This window comes from Lichenostomus cassidix, chromosome 1Aa (assembly GCF_008360975.1).
Source record: "Lichenostomus cassidix isolate B80296 chromosome 1Aa, HeHo_3.0, whole genome shotgun sequence".
In the NCBI taxonomy this organism is placed as follows: Eukaryota; Metazoa; Chordata; class Aves; order Passeriformes; family Meliphagidae; genus Lichenostomus; species Lichenostomus cassidix.
Genome location: NC_139480.1, coordinates 27,360,138 through 27,380,572, shown reverse-complemented (window position 1 = coordinate 27,380,572; position 20,435 = coordinate 27,360,138). Strand labels below are relative to the sequence as shown.

The 20,435-nt window shown below is 34.8% G+C and overlaps 1 protein-coding gene across 18 annotated transcripts in view; it reads right to left on the bottom strand.

Moving 5' to 3' along the window:
- The window catches only part of NRCAM (neuronal cell adhesion molecule), a 99,258-nt gene that overhangs the window by 18,957 nt on the left and 59,866 nt on the right, over positions 1–20,435 (bottom strand). For 6 of the 18 annotated variants that reach the window (XM_085043319.1, XM_085043217.1, XM_085043254.1 and 3 more), the window contains 14 exons: positions 19,872–19,996; positions 18,590–18,619; positions 17,094–17,195; positions 15,770–15,967; positions 15,587–15,657; positions 14,522–14,747; positions 14,119–14,234; positions 12,037–12,241; positions 11,757–11,879; positions 10,580–10,756; positions 9,454–9,489; positions 2,083–2,148; positions 1,449–1,574; positions 252–404 (listed from right to left, as the gene is read on the bottom strand). In XM_085043319.1, coding sequence (XP_084899445.1) covers positions 252–404; positions 1,449–1,574; positions 2,083–2,148; positions 9,454–9,489; positions 10,580–10,756; positions 11,757–11,879; positions 12,037–12,241; positions 14,119–14,234; positions 14,522–14,747; positions 15,587–15,657; positions 15,770–15,967; positions 17,094–17,195; positions 18,590–18,619; positions 19,872–19,996 — 1,754 coding nt within the window. Of the gene's footprint in view, positions 1–251; positions 405–1,448; positions 1,575–2,082; positions 2,149–9,453; positions 9,490–10,570; positions 10,757–11,756; positions 11,880–12,036; positions 12,242–14,118; positions 14,235–14,521; positions 14,748–15,586; positions 15,658–15,769; positions 15,968–17,093; positions 17,196–18,589; positions 18,620–19,871; positions 19,997–20,435 lie in introns of all 18 variants that reach the window. The other 12 variants (XM_085043328.1, XM_085043337.1, XM_085043263.1 and 9 more) reach the window with 7 other exon arrangements.

Below are 20,435 nucleotides of genomic sequence, written 5' to 3'. Positions count from 1 at the left end.
GCAGGGCATATCTTGCCCCTAGTACAAACATCAGTCAAGTAGAGTGAATTGAAAGGATGGAAACATTCATAATCTACATATAAATGTGCTGGCATTATTGAGGAGTTTATAAAATAATTTAACATTGCTCTAAAAAAGGAACATGCAAAGATTCTAGCTGCAACATCTCTTGGCTAGAAGCAGTTCAGCATTTCAGCACTTGGTCTACCATGATTCTGACTACGATACAGAACTGGTACAGTGTGCCTCACCTGGACCTGTCTCAAACACATCCTCTGAACTCCTAAAACCAGACAGGCCCTCAGCACCAACCCGGACTTTATATGCTGTTCCTGGCGTTAAACCCTTTAAGACAAAGAAGCTTCGAGAACCATTTACAATTTCTTTTTTCCAATCTTCTTTGCCTATAAAATTTTAGGAAAACAACATATTGGAATTTTAATTTTCTCCATATTACTGAAAGTTTCAAGACAGAGTACTACTGACAGTTACTTGACTAAACTATGGATCATTTAAAAAAAAAAACTGTTCTCTCAAAAATAATATTATATAAAATCATGGTTAATAAATTACATGCAATATATTCAAGAAGATGTTGTACAGTAATTACAAAACTATTTTAAACATTTGTTCCATTGTACTAAAGTAATACAAATTTAATTTATTTTTAAAATGCTTATGAACTTGTAAGATACATCAAAATAGATTTTAGTAATTTATTTAAATGACACTTTTGCAGTTTCAGTCAATACTTACTTTGGTCAAGAAGTTCTACTTCAAAATCTGAATGTCTCATATCTTTTTTCTAGGACAGTCTCAGCTATTTATTTGACCAGTATCCAGAAAAATGCATTTCTATTCCAATTTTTAGAATAGTCACCTTTATTGACAATTTTAGAAGGATGGGGTATTTGAAAAGAAGTATCTTGCTTTTATTAGCTAACTTTGTTCTAATTATTATGGGTGTTATCAAAGATTTAAACTTGGTTTTAGGCATAAAAGTACATTAATTGATTTCTATCTTATTTTAAGCTTTAATTTAAGAAGGAATATCATATTTAATCTTTTTTTTTTCCCCTGAATTGGGCATGATTTAGGAAAACTCTTATATCCTACTTCAATGCAAGTAATCAAGCTTTTACACATATAATCACTTCAGGATAAACAACTTCAGGCAAACTACATTTTTTGAAGTACACGTTCAAAAGAATTTATAAAATAATACAAAGGAACAAAGGTTCATATTCTATCTATGCAGCAAATACCTGCTAAACATTGAATTTTACTAAAAAGAAAATTGTTTGCTCTTCCCGATTAAATTAAAAAATCATTCTTAACATTTAAGAGCTATCGTTAACACTGGGTCAATTTAAGACCCCATTTACTACAAGAATCTTTAAAAAATACATCTGAACACTTTAGCAGAATTTAATGAAATGACTTCTTACTGCCTGCTACACCATATTCAACATAAAAGTTCGCATGATCTGGTCCCTCATACTCCCAACTGATATTGGCATAGGTCTCAGCAGCAGCTGTTGTAACATTTCTGATCCTTGGATAAAGTGGTTGAACTAAATGCACAATAGAAAAACAAAGCAGAATATGCAGTTGTGACTTCATAAATTAAAAAAAAATATTAAAAGAAGTTACTATGTTAATTTAGACCATATAGAGGGAAAGTATAGCACATTTGTCATTGGTTCCATTACTGGAAATTAGTGACTCAAGTACTGTATTTTGAAATGGAATCCGAGGCAGTTACTACACTATGAAATTATAATCTATGTATTCTACTGAGCATGCACTGTACCACAAAAACTGCCAAATACTTAAAAAGTACCTAACTACCAAAATTATGAAAAACATTATTTCTATTCATCTGGAAGTAAAATGCAGACAGCTGGAAAGTGAGAACATTGTCAGAGTGATGGGAAATGGCAGGATGAAAGGAGACATGAAGGTGATACACACCTCCCTTTATGGCACGTGGCACTGAATGGACTGCAAATGCCCCAACTGCAAGCCCTTATAGGAATTTGGATCTACTGCATTGATAATGATAAAAAAGGAAGACAATACCCTTATAGAATGTTGGACGGACAGTGTGCATGACTGGGGAGGTTGCAAAAAGGATTTCTGAATATCCTTCACCATCAGAGATAGTAGGAAAGAAAAAATAAAGAGTAAAAACACTTTGCATCAAAAAGTAGTGAATAAATAATACAGTAAAACCTTACCTGTTAAATAAATAACACATGCACATTCTAAGATCATGCAGGATTCAATTAGTTTTACTTGTTAAAATATGAAACACCTAAGTGATACACATGTATTTGAAAACAAACTGAAGTATGTATGTACTGCCAGCTTTACTTTCCCAGGGCATTCCCAAAACCAGCTTTTGTTAATAGTGTGGATTCATGGCCCCTTTAGACATTGGAACACTAGACATCAGATACTGGAAAGCCAATATCAAAATACTCTGGTGTGAAGGACACAAATCGCTGGAATGCAAGAGGCTGCCCATTGTGAGGTATTGTGTCTTACTGCTGCCATTCTGGTTAGACAACAGTACCTTTCACAGATATACATAATGGCCATATCTATGAAAAGAAGAGCTTCTCTCTTCAGCATTCTGAAATTAGCAACCTCTTTACTCATACCTCAATTCTTTGCTCATACCTTAGCTCTAATTATGCTTGTTACAAATGGACATGTATCTCTACTTGCCTAATATTAATGAGAAAATAGATTTTAATAGTTCTAATGCTGTAATAGTGCAAATACAAAGAGGATGCTCCTCAAAGGCAAGAAGTTAATTTTAACTGAAAATGCCTCACTTTGCCACTGACTTTTCTATCCTGCTAAAAGTATCTTTTCTTTAAAGAAAAATTAAAAAGGCTTTCCAAAGGACCATGAAGCATTGGAGGTAAACACCTAGTCTCAGTAAAGACAAATGACAGATGGCTTCATCTACAGAAGAAAATAAAATGAGCAAAAGCCTGTTATCAAGGCAAGAGGGGCTGCACAGAATTTATCTATCCACTTAAATTATTTTCTTCATTTAACAGGCTGGCATTGTCTATATGCCAACTGGAAAAAGTTCCAAGTTATATGGAAAGAGAAAATGGCTTACTTGGGCCCTTAGAACAATCTAAATAATATGATTACCGTGTCTAGAGAACTATGGTCTCTGAGTATTTTTAAAATACCTAAATTATGCAAATTCTATCTGTTCTTCTGAGAATGTATTCTTATTACAATTTTTTAGAAAATAAAATTTTTTATCTCCATATTTGCATCTTAACATCCTCAAATTTTTCTTCTTAACTCTGTTCCAGTAGTACTCATTCAACAATTCAATCTGTATTACTCCCTCATCTGATGTCTTCGTAGCTAAGTTGTGCTTATATATTTTCTTTCACCAACCAAAATAATAAGGAATATATTATTTAAATAATGAAGAATAGTTTTATTTCTTGGTTAAAACCACCTGAACAAAATACCATAGAAAGCACTAGATTTAAAAAAAAACGACCAGACAACCACACCCTAAGAAATATCAAAGCCAGAGCTGTCTATGGGAAATCTAGCATGTAACCATACACACTATGGTAAAGCAAGGGGATTAGATTCTGTTCCTCTGTGCCACTTGGAGGTAGCAAGAGGAATGAATAGCAGTCTCTAAATTTAGGAGGGTGCAGGAGTCTGAGATTGCAGACAGGATGTATAAACTTCCTTCCTGATTTGCACATAGGAGCAGGTGTTTGTTTCAATCACCATCTCAGCATTTTTGCTGTGCCAAGAAAACAAGTGGTTTGTATTTGAAATATGACTTTGTTTTGTTCCATTAAATTGTATTTTCTCAAAGCCATATTTTCCTGGATTTTTTCTTCTTCAGATATCTAATTAGCAGCACAACCATATGACTGCTATTTGTCACAATGTTAAAGACAGAAAAAACTCTTTGCAATAATCTGTTTTGTACTCCTGCAAACAGATGCCACAGCATTACCCCTAACTTGTCCCTTCTCATGCCTGAGCACATGGGGATGAAGGAAACTGTTTCATCTTCTGTAAAAGTCTACAGATGATAGAGAGCTTCTGTAACACTAAGTAAATTCAATAATCTTATCTTGTGGGGTATTTTTCCATTTCCAGTTTCCAGTTTCTGCTTTCATTAAAGAGTTGCCTGCTAGACTAAAGCATCTGGTAAAAGTCTTTCTGTTTATATGATTGCATATAACAATCAAGTTGGCTCTGAAACTTACCTTAATTTCCGTGGTATCTTAGTTTCTAAATCCTCTCAAGTGACTGATTTATGCTTATATTTATCAGAGGTATACCTGATTCTTACCAATAGCTGTTTGTACAGATTTACCCACATGTAGTATTTGGTCAGATTTAAATTCTGTGGTTTTTTACCACTGCATACAGTGCCCCAGGAAATTTGTTCAGTAGGACACTTCTTTACAAAATTACTATTTTTTTCAGTTCTCCTCTTTTGCACTGTTGCTTGATCTCATTAGCCATTAGGCCTGCAAAGTTTTACTTAAGTCTGTTAAATGTGCCATATTTGCAATATGACTACACACAGAAGAAGATAAAAGACAGCTGATGGATCCTGAGGTGATGAAAGCCTGGAGGTGAACTGGTTACAACACTTAAAGCTTGTCTTCAATCCACCCAGACCCTTGTCTTCTCAATCACCACACCTCTAGTTATAATTAACCTCTCAGTTCTTCAATATGTTTCCCAGCACTGTTCACAAATGGAAAACATGCAATTGTCAGCTGGCAGAAAGCTTTGTCCTGGGGAGCAGAGCACTGTGCTCTCTCAGCTGTGACCATGCACCACAATCTGCAGCAGTGTGCGAAAACATCACTCTGAAAACCATGGGAATGGACTGTTAATAAGTTACAAGTTTTATACAGACCCACTCTTTCAGCTACCTCTGGCAAATTAAGCTTTTTGTATTCCTGCACCAATACAATGCAAAGTTTGGCTGGCACTTCTGAGTATGGTTTTATTCCTGTAGTATCATATAAAAGCATTTGCCAGCTGCTGAGAAAGAGGCCTAGGCTCAAAGTAAAATTTTCCCTTCTTTTCAAATTAATTCCAGTGCATTTTTACTGGGGTTTTTGGGTAGAATTTTATTTACTTTTTCAGCCTTTCAGGAACCCAATTCCTTCACGTAACAGTTATATCTGGACTGCGGAATCAATAGAATTTAATAAGATAGGACATGAGATCAGAAGGTATTTTAACAATGACACAGGTACACTTTCTCAAGATTTAGTACAGAACAAGAATAAATCAAATAATCCCCAAAGTGACTAAACTTTAGGAATTTTCATGGAATTCACCTGATATTCAGGAAAAAATGTTAGGTGAGTGACAAGCACAAATTTGAAGATTAGTGTCAAATGGGAAAAAACCGCACGCAAAACAATGTATCACAGGCAATTAGTTAAAATGTGTATATAAAGAGAAAAGTTAATTTAAAGGAAAAAACCCACACTTGCACAAGAAAAAAACAAAGGAAAAAAGGTAATAGATTCTGCCAGAGCCTGTCAGACACAGAAATGGAGTTTACTTTTCTTTGCCTTTTTAACATTCACAGTATGAAATTCAAACTTTAGTATAACAGTAGGAGTGAATTCCATTCCTGGCAGTGAGAAATGGGTACTAGTCACTTCTGAGATTATTTAGGCCAATTGCAAGAGCATTTCTGTAGTGCAAGAAATACAGAAGCCAAAGAAGAAATGAAAAAAATCCAGTCACTGATAAGCATTTGGTGTGGCATGGATTTTGCACGACATCTACAAAGCAGAAGGTATTTGCAGGAATTTTTGCAGAGTGATATTAATCACTTTCTCCAGTCTAGCATGCAAAGCATCAGCATTGTTCCCAGTAAACTTAAAAGAGGACAAAACAGTGGTTCTGCATAGCAGGCTGTACTGAAAGAATCACAGATACATAATGGAGAAGTCCACAGGGGGAGAGTGGCTGAAGGAGCAATTAAAAAATACTACACTTAACTTGACTAAAAAAGCAGCTTGAAATCATTAGCAAAAGATATGGAGACATTATGTGAGATGATTCAAGAGGGAGGGAAAACAGATGGTGGGCAGAGAAAATTATTTAAAGAACAGCATTTTGCACAGAACAAAGAAAACTGAGATGATATTCTACAAAGAGATCAGAGATAAGAACTAAGTTGAGACTGATTTCTAGCCTACAGTGAAGAGTTACATATTGGTGATTCAGCCAAAAAACCCAAAAAAGAATAGCTTCAAACCCAGAGGGTTTTTTCTCCTTTGTAACAAAAGGGATTACTATCTGTCAGTAGCACTCGAGATGCGAAGTTCACATGAAAAAGACAGACCAGATTGAGTGCCAGTGACAGGAAGCACTAGGTACAATTAAAGGTTACTGTGATCTCACAAATTTATTTTAATTGCATTTCAAGGCTACCAGTTACCAGTGTCTGCGTGTGTGCAGATTAAAATACCTTGTTTTCAAATATAAATGTTGACTAAATCAAAAATAAACTAAGTGAAAGTAGAAGGCTTGTGAAATGAGGCTGACATGCCACGCCATGACTCCCTACACTTCAGCTTGCAACAAACATGCACCTCTGTGACTTTATTTTAACCAGCCACTTTCATTTCTACCACTGGTCAAATTGGAATTTTCTTCCTTCTTCTATAGGGCAATTATTTAAAACTTCTAATGGGAAAGGACAGAAAAGACTTGACTCCTGTGATCACCTGAGTCACTTTCCAGCTGCTACTATAATTCTTTTATATGTAATTGGGTTATTCTTCTCACACTTCTGTTACCTCATGCCTGTGGTTAGATGCCAATATATAAATGGCAATACCAGGGCATACTGAATATCTAACATTAGGTATAATACATATGAACTATATGTATTGTATATGTATATGCATGTGTTTCACATATGAAGTTTTCAGACACATTTAGAATACAGGTTGCTAAGAAAAAAAGAATTATTTTTTCTTTGTAGTACCATAATTTGATCAATTTTATGTCATTCATAACATCACAGTATTGGAAAGGAAAAATGATAGTGCAAGTCAAATAGGAGTACCAATATAAGAGGATAGCTCTTTCATCTAGCAAATAACATCTCATTATTTACTCATGTAGACTCGTGACAGTAAAAATATTGAGTTCATTAAGATCCTTAGATTTACCACAGCAATATATCCCTCTGCACTTTATTTTACAGTTTTACTCTGAGAAGTGAAATATGTTCCAAGTGGCACAGCTCACTAAGGTTTAAATAATTTTAATTCCTCCAGGACCTTGTGTCTAATATTTGTGACTGGCCAAGCTGCAGGTGTTCAGAGCAGCTATCCAGTAGAAAACACCAAATGCAGACAGTTCAGTTCAGCAGTTCAGGCTGGCTGAATCTGGGACCTACAGTCTGCTTAACTTCCAGGATCAGTGTGTTCAAAATGAAAGAGGATCATTACATTTTCCTGGTAAGTTCTGCCTTTCAAAACTAAAAACCTGATATGTTTTTGATGGACCACAAAAAGGTTGGGAATATCTAAATTTGTTTTGGCTTTGGGCGCAAATTAATAAGAACTGTGTAGACATGTAGGCCCTCCTGCATTTAACAGAGGAAGGAAAGTTCACTGCTGGGTACAGCTTCTTTTTGAGTGGGCTGAGCACTTCTATCTTCCAAATCTACCCACTCATGAGACCAACTAATTTGGCATCTGATAATATGATCCTCCTTTTCCTCACTCATGGTCCCTGATCAGTAGCAAAGCAGTTAACATGGTAATGTGTGTAACCACTGAGAACACTCATCTCAGACCTGCAGCAACTCAGATGTCCTAACAGACATTATGGCTTTAGTTCCCTCCTGTTTGCAGGTCCAAAGTTTTCTTTGCAATTGTAAGAGTTAGATGCTACAGGAATATGTTAAAACTTTGAAACCATAAACAACATGGAACCAAACAAAGACATCTGCTTAGTTTTCAGAGAATCTGAGATGACAGCTCTGAAATGTGAGCTGCTCCAGCTGATCTTACAAATAAGATGCTTCCTGATAGCCACAGACTGTGATAAAGCTATAATTAGACCTCAGTTTCACACAGAGAACTCATTTTTCCTTGCATGAGTTTTTAGAGTCAGCTATAAATAATTAGAACTTAATTTACATTTCTGCTGTGCATGTCCAGGATTAAAGCCAATCTGATAGTTCCAATCTGTACTGACTTTCCAGCCACAACTAGACTAAAATAGTACAAAAGAATTGTCATTAAAATAACTCCACAACTTCACACACCAGAAACACATTTGATATTAGACTACACTTACATATACACAAAAATATATACTATATATGCCCAAATGCAGGCAAACGTATATTTATATATTGTCTGATTTATACCAGACTGAGTGAATGAATTTCTTCCTTATGGCTTTTATCATTCACAGCACCTGATAATCAAGTGAAGAGAAATTATATGTAAAACAATTTAGGCTGTCTCTTCCAAGTCTATAAAAAAATTGGGTATTTCATGTACAGATTTTGATTTGTGATGTTTATGGTCTGAGAATCTGCAGCACAGGTGCTCATTAGTGTTAATGACACCTCTGTGATTAAATGACACCTCTATATAGAGACATATTTCTGAGTTTGAGCTATCTAATAGTCCTCAGGACAACCTTTGCTTCTGACAATGAGGGTATCAAAATTCATAAAAACTGTGTGCAAAACTGGATCATAAAGAACTAAATATTACTGAATTCACGAATAAGGATGATACTAGGTTTTCTACTCACTAAAATATCCTCAAGTATTCACTCACAAGATACGTGAATCTAGCCCAGTGGGAAGACATTTGCCTGTGTATTCAATCTGATACTCAAACTGAGAAGCAGACAGAGGGTATTGTCAGTCATCTGTCTCCTATGCACAGTTGGCTTGCAAATGAAGCAAATGTGATCAAATGGGCAGCATTAATACGCAGTGAGATCCAGACTGCAGATACTTTTTTAAAATAAAAAAATGCACATGGCACAAGCAGTAAAAGAATCTCCTTTGCAAAAGTGCTGGTTTTTCTACTCAAGCTAATCAGTGCTAGTGCACCTGGATCCTGAATATTTATGACAGTGACATACATCTTTTAAATGTTCAGAAATAATTAGACTTTGCTGAAGCAAAGCTAATGAATTCCCTTGGAACTCTGGGGCAAAATAAACAGAAGAAAGGTAATAATAAGCATTCTGGATTCCTTACAAAAAATTGAAAACAACAAACCCAAACAAAAAAACCCCACAACTGTTTTTTCCAGCACTGAACAAAAATCTGTAGTCCAAGATTTTCTGTCCTTACCACTTCAATTTCCCCATTTGCCACACTGCAAAATCCACCCATTAATAAATCATGCAGTTTCATTTTACCTTTGCCTGCATCTACAGCAGGACGGAGAATACCAGCTTAAATGGAGGAAAACAAGAATAGGAACACTATATAATTAGATACAACACCAAAGGAAACATACATGTATAATTTCATTATAGAAAGCATGTAGACTAGATAAAATGTAGTAATTAAAATAAATTAGAAACAATTCACTTATGCCAAACACTGACAGACTACTACAAGACAAAAATTAATGTACATGCATTTACAAAATTTTATTGCTCATGCTTTTTAGGATTCAAGATTTAAAATAAATGCAGTTCATATGCAACCTTAATACCCTGACAGAGAAATTGCATTGGATACTGACTCATCTATGGCAATTCCAATAAACCACAATTTTACTGAACTTGAAAAATATGTGAAAAGATGGCATCAAAATAGACTTAATATTAAGGTGATCAAAATGATAAAAAAAGTTCCAAAATTGCTGTTGGCTTCAAATGTTTCTTACTTTATTAAGTATCCATATTTAATTTAAAATAACTTTAACAAAGCTATAGAACAGCTATAAATATAAAAATCAAGAGTGACAGGAATTAACAATATACTTGGTAGTTTTTAAATACTATACAATGACACTGGTCACTTGGGGCCATAGATGACAAATTTATTTAAACAGTTTTACAGTTCTTTTGCCAGAATTGTGAAAGAAATTTAGATTTCACAGAAGCTGTTGCATAACACAGAAAAGAAGTAACTTCCTCTAGTCACAAACCTGCATCATTCCAGTATTTTTCTCTGTGACCAAAGCTGATCAATGATGCAGGATGGGTGAATAGGCAAAGACCACTAAATATGTAAAGTTAAGTGGAACTTGAAGCCCAGAAAGGCCAATGCTTGTCTTAGAGCTTGTGAGTTGATATCAAAAGAAGAGGCTTTACACCTCTTTCGGGGCTCCCATTTCAGGAGAAAACCTATGTATTTTCTTTAAAATAAAATGCTTTATTAGAGTATAATACAGTTAAGAAAGTTCTAGAAAAAAATGCTAGGCGCTATTCCCCTAGTGGAAGGACGCAATAGCAATATTTAGATACAGATGTTCAATACAATCTGTAGTGGTTTTTAAACTCAATGGATTTTCCTTATACATACCCATCTTACCTTCATCCATAATTGTTACTGCTTCCTCAGTTATCTGACTTCCTGATCCAACTGAAGTTTGTGCGTTAAAGTAAAACTTGTACCGTGTGCTGTAATTTAAATTTTTTAGTATCAAGCTGCTCTCGTTGGCAGGAATTCTTATCTCTACCAAGGGACCCAATTCGTGTGTGTTGTTGACTGTTGTTACAAAAAAAAAGAAAAACAAAAAATTTAGGAAAACTGCATACACTGTCATAGTCTTTAAAAAGGCTTTTTTTGTTGTTTGTATGTATTTGTTTTGCTTGCCTGCTGCAAATGCACTTTCAAAAGAAAGTCACCTTTGTGTAAAATCCAACTGGGAGATAGGAAACACCAGCAAGATTTTAAGGTCAAGTTCCATTCTCATAAATATCTGAATCCAAGGCAAATGAGTTCAAATCAAATCATCTGAACTTATGCAGAACTGAAGCACTGATTATTGAAAAGTTCTGAAACTCTAAGTTCAGTATGCTTAGGAAAAGAAAATACTGAAGCTACTTGTGTCTAATGGAATTTGGTTAAGTGGAAGAAAGTAACTTCCTTTATCTGTTCTATGCAGTGAAACTTTTACATTTCCAGTGTCACTGCTTACAAATTTCTCGGCAAAGTAAGCAGCTGGGATTCAAAATAAGCGATTTGATGGCTCTGATATGAGTAAATGGCACATTTATGGATTTTTCTTTTTAGGATAATAATACCATGAAAACTGGAAAAGCAGACAACAATATAAATAGACGTATTTTGATTTACTTTTGGTGACATTTTCTCTGCAGTTAGAATATAGAATTTGAAAGTAGTAGTATCTTGCATCTAACTTAGATGCCACTTATATGTAGGACATCACGTCCATTTTTCTGTGAAGTACTGTTTGAAGAAATACAGTAATGGTAAAAATGTTAACCTTGTACTTGAGCAAGGAAAGTTTTCCAAATACAGTTACAGTTATCAAAATACATTAGTCTTTTTCAAACGTGACATCTACAATGCAATAATATCTTTTGTACATTATAAATTTAATATAAATTTTTCTTCAGAAATGGATTATTATTTGGTAGATATATTGCCTGAGTTATATCACAGAATCATAGAATAGCTTGGGTTCGAAAGGGCCTGAAAGACCAAAAACCCAACCTCCAAAGTATATTAATATTTAACTTACTTGGCTGAAACTTCAGTGTGTATGATGTCAAAACACCATTTGGATGGGTAGGTGAACCCCACTCCAGAGTCAGAGAGTCCAGTGTTGGGTTAGTAATCTTCAGAAAGGAGGGTGAGCTAGGAACTTTTAAAAAGAACAGAGAGTAAATACAAAGTAGATTAATCTAAAACAGGTAATGAATTATTAATTCTTAATAATATTACTGTATTGACAGATTATTATTTTATGAAGTCCAAGTAAACCACATTTAAATTTAATATCTAGGTTTTTCATTTCATACCTCCTTCAGGGGTCTTAAATACTTTATCTGGGCTTGCTGGTCCTTCTCCTTTACCATTAGCAACTCTAACATTCAGCTTGTAAGAACTATAGGGCTCCAGCCCTGGTAACATTCCAAAAGTCTTGTTTCCCCTGAAAGTCAAGATCTTCTTTTCTACATGTCGTCTACTCCTTCTGGATAGACTCTGCACTTTCCAGTAGTAAACCTAAAGACAAAAAAAAATCTACAGTGAGTGCTTAGCCGTTCTGATTTTATAAAATCTGAGCTTTTCCATGATTGTCCATGAATTATAGGTAGGAATACCAGCAATTTCATAAGCTCAACAGGCTCAGGTGAGACACAGCAGAGAGCTTTCCTGCTCCAGAAACAGACCCTGTCCAGAAACAGTCTATACAACTGGGTGCAGACTATCACCTGCCAGTTCTGCTAATGCTCAAAGCCAGTTTGGTACAAGTTCTGGTTTGGAACTGCATTGGTATGTGATCATTCTTCTGTTATCCAGTCTATCTCAGAGGCAGAAGTTATCCATTCTTTCAGTAAGATGTCTACAGGCCTTCCAAAGCAGATGTGGACTTTGCTTCCTTGTTAGGTCACATTCCTGACCATGCTATTTCTTGACTTGGAAGACAAATACATACCTTTAAAGGGGGAAGAAACCAAAATATTTCACTGGGCTGGAAAAACAGACAAGTTCTGAAAATACTCTAGGATTACAGTATTGGAATGACCTCCACCCAGGGACAGGAAGACTGTTCCTCCAATTATGTGAGAATTTGATCAGAGCAGAAAGCTGATTCTGATGTCCATTGAGCCGATTGAGTTTCTAAGAAACTACATAAGAGCCTCACTCTCGTTACTACAGTTTCCCATGATAACTCAAAAGATATTAATAGTTGCCCCTCCAAAGACTTGTGTTACTCCTAGGATTGTCACCTTCAGATACATAATTGTTTATTTTTCACAGCATATTTTCATGCACATATGATCACAAGCTAAAGTTGATTAAGAAATGTAAATGAATAAAAATCTGGTTCTATTCAAGCCAACTGCAAAAAAACTCTTGAATTAAGGAAGCTGGGATTTCACATAGGAATTAAAAAAAAAAAGGAGCTGTTAAGACTTGCAAAGCCCAGCTAGATAGCTATAAAGCAATGTTACACTAACACCAGCTTTCAACATACCCTTTCACTCTAATAATTTTTAAATGTAACTCTGTTTTATACCATTTGAGTTAATATTTTTCAATATCACCAGCTGTCATCCTCATACTATCAACCAGTGTAGAAAACTATTTACAAGCTAACGAAAGCTTGAAGTGTTGGTACTCTTGGTACTGAAACTCCTAAGTTATAATAAACACGAGTGCTTCACATTTTTGATAATAATTTGTTCTTAGGTTTGAAAAGCTTTGTAGCACCATAGTATATTAAGTAATAGCTAGATTAATACAAGAGCAAAATATGAATGATGTGCTGTAGACTACTCTTGGTTACATGTCTTCCTTCTTTATTCAGACATTTGCCTCCAAGACATGACTCTTTAGAGAAATACCCTCTCTTCACTAAGAAATCTGTCTCCAGTGCAACACTGTATATTAGGCTACTGACAGAAATTATTTTATTAGTTAGGAAAGCCTGAGTGTGCTAGTAGGATTTTGCTGCTGTATTTACAAAGAGCTAGTCATGTGCTGTGTAAGTTAAGTCAATGATGAAGATACTTAAATCATACTCTGCATCCATTAAAAGTTTTCAGTTTGTATTGAGAGAAAGCTTTATAAAAATAGCTATCCACAAGGTCTTGGGATCTAGGAAAGTGATCCCATTAGTGATTACAGGGCAGAAGATAACCCTCAGATACTGAAATTATCTGAGATGATGACAATTCACAGTAACCATGCTGTTGAACTTAACACTTGATGTATAGGCAGACATGTGCCAATGGATTTTGGTTTTGGTATTGTTACAGATTTTTAATAGCAAGAGTCTCCTTATGTGTTAGCTACTTGAATCTGGATACAGTCTCATATAGGAAGAATGATCTATTTTAATAAACAAGAAAGAGAATTCTTTTGACCATACTTACTTTGTACCCCTGAAGGTGTCCTCGGACAGTTTTTAGTGGAACTGGGTCCCAATGCACTTTTGCTAATGTGCTGTTAATAACCTGAACCTGCACATTGCCTGGAGCAACCATTGGCACTGTGTGGAAAGGATGCAACAAGCACCTAGTTAGAATTAGAAACCACACAAATATAGTTTTTTAGAATGAGTCTTCACATTGTACTCATGGAATAGGTTAAAATGTTTCTATATTTTCAGGATTAATAGCAGAGTATTATGAAGCTTTATTATCTTCAAATTTCTTCCTCTTGATTAAAAAAATAGCTGCATCCCCCTTATCAATATTTCAGTATTTTAAATACCCATTTCGGTTACATATTTAGTTCCTTTTAGTTAGTATAACTGAGTCAAAGTACAAAACTTACAGTCTTCCCCTGAATGTCCAATCACCTCTGATGGCTCTGGTGCATACCCCAAGTCATTTAAAGCTTGCACTTTTATTTCATATGGAACAAAAGTTGGTGTACCAGACACAATATATTTAGATACATTTGCAACTATAACAGATGTCCATTCATCATCAACATCTTTCTGGCGCCAGCTGACTTTGTACTGAAGCCCTGGTCCATTAGACTGAAAACCTTTTAATGGCTGAAATGAAAAGAAATATTTTTAAAATATTCTGAAGCATCTGAAAAATCTGAACTTACAAGGAAATACATTGATTCTTTTACAGACTGTCACTGAAAATTTACCACTGTATTCTGCAACAGAGAACCACTGCTGAAAGTTATGCAATTTAGCTTTTACAGGAGGTCAGTTCAGTTGCTTTTCACGTTTTGGTAAAAATCATTTTGAATGGTGATGGTGGTTAATTCTTATGCAGTCAATACACTGTGATTTCTGTATATGTATTTTATATTCAAATATTTCTTAAGAAGTGGAAGAGAGAAAAACAGACTTACACTGATGCCCTGTAAAGAGTGCTCCCTAATCAATATTTCTTGCCTGGGAGGGGAAATTGGTTTTACATGGCTCTGCTTGAGCTCCTGCCATGATGGTAAGAGCATGATAGAGAAAACTTCAACAGAAGTCTTTCAGTGGGAAAGTGCACAATGATTAGTTTATCACAAAAGATGACAGCAGAAGTCAGATTCACATTAGAATTCACTCGAAAACTTAGACTCTACTTGAAATAAACCTCAATTTACACATTTAAGTTTTCCTAAACTGGCAGCAAAACATCGTGTATTACTGAATTATTGGCTTGAGAAATTACTCAAGGAAATAAGCCCCCCTCCTTTAATTATTTTCATTAAAAAAATAATTCAGTCTTTTCATGAAAATGAAGATGGGAAAATGTCTGAATTTAGCTCTTTTTCAAGAATATTTTAAGAAAGCAATGCATTGGGTATTATCATTGTTTCTCAAAACAAATATTATTCACAGACCTGAAAACAAATGAGACTTTGAAAAAAGACCCAACTTACCTCCCATGTTATTACCAAATTATCAGGTTCTGAGCCTATCCCTTGTACATTAGCAGGATTTTCATCAGGGCCTAAAACCAAAATATTTACACGTGAACAAGAATGGCTGCTGTGTGATTCCAAGCAAATTCAATGCTATTCATAGCAGAAATCAATCACTGGTAAGTGGGACTAATTATTTACTTGCAGATTTTGTCAGGTACTGCTCAGATGGTTCACTTGGCTGACTTCTGCCAATCTTATTGACAGCTATCACACGGAACGAGTAGTTGACATACGGAGACAACTTCAACTGCACTGTTGTCTGAGTTCCAGGAACTTCCGTCTGGTAATGCCACACTCCTGGTTCATGCAGTGCATCTTCATACTCAATTACAAAGTCTGCAAACAGAAATTGAATCCAACTTTATGTCAAAACTTGCAACATCTTCCCAGACCAGTGCAGGCATTTCTGAATGAGCTAGACAGAAGGGACTGCCACCAATTAATGCTTTTAAAAATCATGGAACTTGACATGTAAATACATAAACCATAACACAAATCTATAATGTGGATACCAAAAGTAGAAATATAAGTAGAAATATAATAGATAAACCCTTACCTTTATCCTTTGCTATTGTCACTAATGCAGCCATCTCTCAGGTAAGACATTATTACAAGAGCTCTCTCTCCTGCACAATTTTAGTTTAATGGGAACCCCTGAACTATCACAGCAAGGAAGTGGAATTTTGATGTAAATTTGACTGCCAAATATATTGTTCTTAGTTGTTTCAATCAGACATGTAATACCTGTATAAATTTAAAGCTCCCTGAATATTCTGTTTTCCCCAATGAAAAATCATTTAAAGTCAAGAACCTATACTTGAGGAAGATTTTTGAGAGCACTTTTCATTATCTTCATATTAAGTCACGGAATGTATGTTCAGAAACTAAATTTCTTGAGAGTTCTCTGTGAGAACATTATGATGATTACTGTTAAGACCCTAGAAATTATATAACCTCAGAGATAAGTTTGTAGAATCCAAAAAGAAAATCACATTCATTCTGAAGGACAGAAGGACATTTTTTTCCAGATGTGAAACAAATAGATAATCACTGATGATAGTGGTAGTGATGCTATATAAAATTCATAGAATTACAGAAGAGTTACTACAAGATGTTAGTAGCTCTCTCCTTCAGAAGCATACAACCAATGAACAAGTCTGCTCTCTATATATTCATATCATATCAGAATATGGAAGTTTATATTATCTAGCACAGGTTTTTGAATGAAAAAGCCCAGCTCTTTTGGGCAGTAAATAAGTCTTCCTGCTTGGCTGTACAGCAGAGGACATTAATGGTATGTTATGTAAATAAATGGCAGTTGTAGATAATTAATTTACCATTTTTCCACAGTAAAATAAAATTTATTCCAATTTATTTGGAATAAAATTTATTCCAGAAATCTTTGGAACTTGAGAGGAGTTAAAACAATGCTGTCACTGTAGTGAAGTAGACACAAACATACTTGTAATGGGACTGTTGTTTTCATCTCCTGGTATCCATGAGAGTGTAATGCTTCTTTCTAGCTGACCTGTCAATTCCAAGTCAAAGGGTGGATTTGGCCGAGCTGTAAATCAAACGAACACAAAGTAAATAGCCACACCAGAATATGTAGTTTTATATTTGAAAAAAACCCTTACATTCCAATCAAAAGAATTCCACAAATACAGCAGGGCAGATCTACTCACTTAAGTAAGCATGACTTAATGACCATTTGCATGCAATTGTTACAAGACAGACAAAAATGGAGAGCTGATGCAACCTGAAAACTTCTACACATTAACAAGAATTGGTATTTACTTTTATCTATGTCTGAGTGCACTGTGATATCAAAATATGACAGGATGCAAGGAATTGTGAAATGCAGGTTTAGTTTGTCTTTGAATGATTAGGGGTGGCTATCTATTGCAATAGTCATATTTACTACAACATGGGAAATAAAGAAGCATTCACATCAAAGAAGCTTTTCTAGAACCACTACAAACATTTTTATGTGAATTCAAAACAAGTGTACTTCAAATAGAAACTGATTACAAGTTACTAAGTTATTTACTTTTTGCTGTTCTTTTAAAAAGGTTCAGAAATACCATTGAAGCTGTAATTATACATCCCTACAATGCATAAAGATGTAATTGTCCATTCCAAATTCCTGAAGGTAATTCATTATATGATTTGTTATACAAAAATAAAGACTAATGAGCAGGTTCATGTAATAATTCATAAGCATTTTCACATAATCTTTTCACTGATAGGATTTACATAAAAGTGCTTAAGACCCTTATACTTAAAAGTGTTTTAGCTAATTACATTGCACTTGAACCCCCAAATTTGGAAAAGATGCTACCAAATTAAAGGCTCTATACCATCAAATTTAAGACTATGCCTAACAGATTTTTTTTTTTTAAATTTCAACTTTAATTTTAGAAACCTTGGTGATTTCATCAACTCTTAAGTCAAACTGATCAATATGGTTATATTTGTCTTATGACTGGAGTAAAATGAAGATAAACTATGAAATAAAGTACACCAGACCTACAAAGCTGCACAACCAATGTTAACATACAACATATTTGGTTGGTGCAATGTCTTAAATAGTGAATTACCTTTCAACAAACAGCTGGATTTACCTTTTAAAGATTTCATTTATTATATAACTAATTTGTATTACAGTGTATTCTATGAAAAACATTCTCAGACTATAACCAACCTTAACTTAAAATAATTTATCTCTGAAAATCACTTATTCCCTAAAGATAAAGCAGCCTGCACTATAACATTCAAAGTCCAGTACTCCAGTAATGAAGCAGTTGGTAAAATGGGATGATACCACACAAACAGACACAGACACACACGTACACACAGAGGAAAAGGAGAAAAAAAATAGGCAAAAAAAGGGGGCAATATGCAAATGAGAAATATATCTGCCTGATGTTGTAGAAAGAGAACTTCATATTAGTTTACCGTAAATGATAGCTGGTGTTGGGGGAGCAGCTGAAAAGAACATTAATATAAAGGATTTAATCAGTTAGTAGCCAAAGAAACAAAATACTGTAGGTAGTCAAAGACAATAGTTATTAGAGACAAAGGAAAGTTAACTTATTTATATTAAATGGTTATTTCAAAATAATACATGATAATTTTTCACTGAAAAGCTAAAAATATTATTGAATATTTTATTCATATGTTAAATAAGGATAGATCAAGATAAAGTAAGCAATCTTGTAAAAATTTTTAAATAAGTACAAGTTGTTTGGCTTAGCTCATTCCTAGATAAACATAAGCTCACAGCAGAATTTTAAAACACAAACATTCTTGACGTTGAGTCTCAGCATGAACTCAGGTAAGAATGATTCAGGTCATCTACTTAAAACTTTCTTACTAATTGGAGAAGGGGTGGAGTATATTTGGCAAGAATATATATTTGGCAAGAATCTGCAATCATAAAAACTTAATGGAGAAATCCTTGAGAAGTCATACAACCAAGTATGCTAAGTCTCTCTGAAGGATAATTCAGTTGTCAAAGAGATTCCTGGGACAACATCCTCCCAATACAACAAAGACATGGACCTGTTGGGATGAGTCCAGAGGGCAGCCACTAAGTTGATCACAGGGCTGGAACGCCTTTCCTATGAAAACAGGCGGAGGGAGCTGGGGTTATGCAACCTGGAGAAACCTTAGAGCAGCCTCCCAACACCTAAATGGGCTCCAACAGAGCTGGAGAGGGACTTTCCACAAGGACATGTAGTCATAGGACAAGGGAAAATGGCCTTAGTTGAAGCAGAGTGGGTTTCCATTACATATTAGTAAAAAAATTTTACTGTGAGCATGGTGAGGCAGTGGAACAGGTTGCCAGAGAGGTTGTGTGGAAAGTGTCCCTGCCCAAGTCAGGGGGGTTAGAACTATATTAAGGTCCCTTCCTACCCATGCCATTTAACGATTCTAGCATGTTCATGTTCAAATACTCGGCAAAATTTAATTTATTGTAGTAGCTCAGATGTGGTCAAAATAAAAAAATACACAGCACAAACGTGAATCTGTCCTGTAGCTACTCTGACCTTTTATAAGTAGCTGATTCAAATGCAAACTGTAGGGTAAGACTACATTTTTTTAAAACTGAAACACAGTTACACAGAAGTGGCATTTCCTTTGTCCTGTCCTAAAAACCAAAACTATGTTTGTGCTTTTCACTTTAAATCTAATGCTGTTTTCATACTTAACAGTAAAAGTTTGAGAGTATTCTTACCAACAACAGTAAGCACAGCACTTGCTGAAACACTGTCCAGAGTAGTATTAACTATGCAAGTGTATGTTCCATCATCTTTATCAGTTACATTCATAATGGTCAAGTTGTCTTTACCAACTAGAAACCTGTAAATACAATAGATTCAGCCACTGATTTTTCAATAACTGGTACTTTTATAAAAAACTTGCATTAAACGTTATCAAATCCCATATACTTGTGTATTTCAGCACATAGCTAAACAGCTATGTTTACTCAAGTTAAGCTATGGAACAATGTCAGCTTTTTTTTCTACATTGCTCTTAACCACCTTCCCACAGTTACTGTTTATCCTAAGGTGCTTTTCTTTCCAAATATATTCAAACAACTTTTAAGTATATTGGATCTAGAGCAAAATAGTCTTCTGTTATCCACATGGATTCTTATGTCAATTATCTTTACCTTACACTTAATATATAAGGTCAGTGGCACAATTTGTATAAATGTTTGCATGTTATTTTTAATTCTGTCTTAACATTTTCATCACACTAGGTAAGCCCTTTAGTCACCAAATATGGGACAGTCACT